Source organism: Macrobrachium rosenbergii, chromosome 13, assembly GCF_040412425.1.
Source record: "Macrobrachium rosenbergii isolate ZJJX-2024 chromosome 13, ASM4041242v1, whole genome shotgun sequence".
NCBI classification, from domain to species: Eukaryota; Metazoa; Arthropoda; class Malacostraca; order Decapoda; family Palaemonidae; genus Macrobrachium; species Macrobrachium rosenbergii.
This window is the reverse complement of record NC_089753.1, coordinates 28,027,341-28,032,391: the sequence shown is the minus strand read 5'-3', so window position 1 is coordinate 28,032,391 and position 5,051 is coordinate 28,027,341. Positions and strand designations below refer to the sequence as shown.

The 5,051-nt window shown below is 40.8% G+C and overlaps 1 protein-coding gene across 1 annotated transcript; it reads left to right on the top strand.

Annotated features, from left to right (window-relative positions):
• The first annotated feature begins 319 nt into the window (after window positions 1-319).
• LOC136845082 (keratin-associated protein 19-8-like) lies at window positions 320-3,827 on the top strand. Its single transcript, XM_067114912.1, has 2 exons — window positions 320-459; window positions 3,217-3,827. Exons 1-2 carry the CDS (start codon window positions 451-453, stop codon window positions 3,454-3,456), a joined length of 249 nt encoding a protein of 82 aa, XP_066971013.1. The 5' UTR covers window positions 320-450; the 3' UTR covers window positions 3,457-3,827.
• The last annotated feature ends 1,224 nt before the right edge of the window (window positions 3,828-5,051 follow it).

The following is a 5,051-nucleotide window of genomic DNA, read 5'->3' as shown; positions in this document are numbered from 1 at the left end:
GCAGTCGTAGCCTAGCCCGGGAAACCCGCGTCGCAACATCTGTGCAAAAAAAAAAAAAGAAGAAATGTGCTTCGGGCTAAACCAAGGCTTTCGACCTCACCACTTCCCCGCCCATGAAACGTCGAATTTTCGTCCGCCGGCAGTTCAGTCACCGAGGGAGACAAACGAACGAACATGGAGATATGAGTAAACCACAGCATATTCTCACCTATTTCTCAGATCGGTTCGAACATCGCTGCGCAAACGGGCCGCGAATGTAGCAGAGAATTTGCGACGAAAAAGCTCTACGGGTTGTCCCCCCAAAAATAATGCGTTGACTGGCAACTAGACCCAACCTGCTAGGGGTGCCTCGAGTATATATACTTGTTCCCTCACAGTTCCGGGGACGCTGAGTTCTTTGGCATCGTCTCGAGAAGCAGCAGCTCGCTATTAACGTGACACTTATCCACCATGCATAAGGTGAGTCATTTCGGTTTGCTCGCAAAGGGGACCGTTTGTGCCTACCCGATGCTCCCACTTAGACCTAAGTTCTCTCTGGGGAGGTTTGCGTATGTTAAGAGGCTTTTTGTTTGTGTGTATGTTGTTATATCATTTTATATTTGTTTAGACCACAATATATCATTCATTCTCAGATATTTCAATTATCTACCTTTTCCCTACTTTAACGTCAAAGTTATTTTCATAAGAGGGGTACAGAAGTTTCTACATTTCAGATATTCTCAGATATTTCCATTTTCTACAGAGGGTTCTACATTTTCAGATATTCTCAAAAGTTATTTTCATAAGAGGCATACCGAAGAGTCTTCATCTTTCTCTCTAAATCATCCATGAGAGGAAATCTTTCAATTTCATTTCCTCCCTGAATCATTTCAAAGTTCACGAAGTGAATGGAGTTGTCCTGATTCACAGAACTCAGGAGATTTTGGAGAAATTGTCTCAATCATCAAACCAGAGGTTCAGAGGAAGATGCTGAGATATGGTAAATTCACCAATTCACTTTCTGTGGATTTAATATCTTCGTAATAGTATTCCGTTTTGCTTTCTTTCGTATCTCGATTATTTTCAGGAGGTTTCATCATTACTTATGATTATTTGTACTGCTTTGCTTTCCAAAGACATTTTCCTTAATTGTGTTGCTCTAAGCTTTATGCAGCTACTCTCAAAAGAGACATCTGCTGTAGCTCAAAAAATTTGATTTCAAATGTAGATAATTTCCTGCTCTTCCTACACCGCAGAATTGATAGCCAGTCACAAAATAGCATTCAAGTACTTTTGGTCACAATTTTCCATTTCTTCATAACCTGATTTATTTTTGAATTGTGTAATCTCTGTCATATTTCCTCGTTCGTTTCCTCTTCCTCTTTTTATCTTCCTCGAGAGAATTATTCTTCTGCCTAATGTTTAAGAGGCGCTTATCCGGTTCAGGGACAGGTTTGAGGTCTTGCCTTTGCAACGGCTCCGTGGGATGTTGTTTTCTGGTTTGGGATATTACTCCATTTATCTTATTTTTGTCTTTTTCTCCACGTGTGATTTAAGGTTTCTCTTTTCTTTTCGAATATCTCTTCAGTTTTCCAAGTATTTCACGTCTTTCTCTTTCTTCCACGTTTGTGGCAAAATAACAAAAAATTATTTGGATATTATTCAGCATATTAACAAATACTGAAGTTGACACATTTCTCGTGTGTCTGTTGATGACATTGAATTTTAATGTATTAGTTCGTCCTCTGAAAAAAAAAAATTTGATGATATTCTTCTTTAATTTTTCGTTCACATTTCTTGTACATTTCTAACTCTTCTTCCTACTTATCATTATCCCACTGCCTAGTTTCGGCTTTTATTCCTGACCTTGCCTCCTCCTTCATTCGTCTTGTATCCAGGCTTCTCTTACTTGTACTAGATTACTGGTTTCCACCAGTTTCATTCTGACACTTTACGCCCATGGCTATCTGTTTCAAAAAATCTACTTTTCGATTGAGGTGCCCCTTTATACCTCTCTTGTCTTCACAGAGGATATTTCCTATATCTTCCCTGAATGCCACAAGAGCTTTACTTTTTTGTGGAAACTACATATCCCCTCATATACCCCAGTTTCAGTACCTGACAGCTTTGTAATTTCTAATCCTGGCAGATATATTGCAGGAGTCCCCACAGAATAAAGGAAATGCAATATCCTTCACTGGATTAATCTTGAACTTCTCAGTTCCAGAGGTCCTTTATTCCTCAGTTCCAGAGGACTTTTATTCCTAAGTTCCAGAGGACTTTTATTCCTAAGTTCCAGAGGTTCTTTATTCCTCAGTTCCAGAGGACCTTTATTCCTCAGTTCCAGATTTCTCAGTTCAGAGACCTTTATTCTCAGTTCCAGAGGGCCTTTATTCCTCAGTTCCAGAGGGCCTTTATTCCTCAGTTCCAGAAACCTTTATTCCTCAGTTCCAGAGGTCCTTTATTCCTCAGTTCCAGAGGTTCTTTATTCCTCAGACCTTTATTCCTCAGTTCCAGAGGGCCTTTATTCCTCAGTTCCAGAAATCCTTTATTCCTCAGTTCCAGAGGTTCTTCATTCCTCAGTTCCAGAGGTTCTTTCATTCCTCAGTTCCAGAGGTTCTTCATTCCTCAGTTCCAGAGGTTCTTCATTCCTCAGTTCCAGAGGTCCTTCATTCCTCGCACCGTTGGACTGCGGAACAGTCTCCCTGCCGATGATTTCGTGCAATTGGAACTCCAGAAGTTCAAGCGAAGATGCAATGCATTACTACCCTAATACAATTCTCCTTGTATTTTAATAATTTACTTACGGTTTTATATATTTACTTAATTGTTAATTTATCTTTTTTTTTCTAATAACTGGACTCTTCTTTCTGTATCTCCGATTACCGTTTTTACTTCTTTGTAATGAACACCATATTATTCTTTGGAAGCTTGAAGAATTTCAAGTCAGTGGCCCCTTTGGGCTTGTACCATATAAATAGGGTTCTTCATCTTCTGAATATATAATAATAAAAGTTATTATGATATCATGTCTGTTGTTTACATTTTGAATACGAGGCTTTCTTCTTTTCTTCATCCTCCTCCTGCTCCTCCTCCTCCTCCTCTCCTCTTCTTCTTCTTCTTCTTCTTCACCCTCCTCCTCCTCCTCCTCCTCCTCCTCCTCCTCCTCCTCCTCCTCCTCCTCCTCCTCCTCCTCCTCCGCAAACGGATGACGTTCATTCATCTCATCATTTGCAGGTCGCCGTCGCCCTCCTCCTCTTGGTGGCTCTCCTGGGCGTGATGCAGGTGGCTCGAAGCGCCCCGGCTCCCGAGCCGGAGCCTCACCGACGCCACTTCTTCGGCGGAAGTCCCTACGGCTTCGGAGGCTACGGCTACAGGCCGTTCGGATACGGCTTTGGATACGGCGGATACGGCGGCGGCTTCGGAGGCTACGGAGGCTACGGAGGCTACGGAGGCTACGGAGGACTGTGGGGATAATTCAACGACGGACGTTTGATGATGATGATGATGATGACGACGGAATTTTTCTAAAAGTTAACACCAGTTATCACAAACACTTATTCCCCTTTTACATATATGTATATATATATATATAATATATATATATATACATAGTGAGAGAGAGAGAGAACATTGATCAACCAATCAGGCAATGTCAGGTTATGGTCAGGTTTTGTAGAGATAGAGAGAGAGAGAGAGAGAGAGAGAGAAATCGATCACTCAATCAGTCAAGCAGGTTTTAGAACGGTCAAAAAATGAATAAATAAATTAATAAATCTCTCATCAAAATCCAAACGGTTTGTTGTCCTTTGTTGCATCCAATAAACTCTCATGTTTCTAACAACAAAGTTTTAATTCAAAATTCCTTCATTTTTGTTATTTAATAAATGTGATGCGTAGCTGTTTCATATTGGGTGAGGTTGCAAGCCCTGTATCCTTTTTCCATAAGAGACCTTTCAGTGATTTACTAAGCCGTCTTGGCTACTTGCCGTTGGTATATTTCTATATTCCTATATTTCTATATTTTTATGTTTCTATATCTCTATATTTCACACATTACTTCTGTGACCTTCACGATATACTATTGTAATTTTGAAGCGTGAGGAAGTCAGTAATATTTCTATATCTGTATATTTCACACACTATTGATTTAGTCTTCAAAATATACTTATGTCATTGTAAAGCAGTGGCTCTTAACCTTTTTATTGCCACGCTCCCTGTGAGAGTTGGTCCTTCCCTCCACCCACGCCCCCCCCCCTCGCATCTAGGAGTATAATTCCCTCCCAGATTTAAAGGAAGATAAAAAAAAAGAAAAGAGAGAGAGAGAGAAGGAGTGTTTTTATTCTTTTGGGAGTGAATTGGTGAGATAGCTGATGCTGCTTCTTAGCGACTCGTGTTAAGAGAATAACGAATGTAGTTAGAGAATTTTTCATTTTTCCCCAGGGCTCGCGCCCCCCTTGGAAATTGCTGACGCCCCCCAGGTTGAGAGTTTTGGGAATGAATTAGTGAGATACCTGACACTGCTTCTTAACGACTCGTGATAAGAGAATAACGAATATAGTTAGAGGATTTATTTTTCCCTAGGGCTCGTGCCCCCTTGGAAATTGCTGACGGCCCCCAGGTTGAGAACCACAGTTTTAAAGCATAAGGAAACGTAAAGAGCATTTAGTAAGAATATACAGGGTGTTTCAAAATTAGAGCTCCCCCCCTTTCTACAGCATAAGCTAAAATTGGTATGGACAAAAACAAAAGTAATTCAGAACAGGTATTTATTTAAGTTTCTCTCTGAGTATTTAATATTTTGTGTGGCCTCCATGTGCTTGTACCACAGCCTGCATTCTTGAGGGGTATGATTTCAGCACATCGCAAAAAGGCTGAGACTCAAACTCCGTTTCCCTGAGCACTTCGGTCACCTCTCTTCGCAGGTCGTCAAGGCTTGATATACCATCAGAGTTCACTGTGCGTGCTTCAACACGATCCTTTAAGATACTATCAATGTTTTCACACACATTAAGGTCAGGGGAGCTACCTGGAAATTCACTTGACGAGAAGAAATCGATACCACTGTTTCA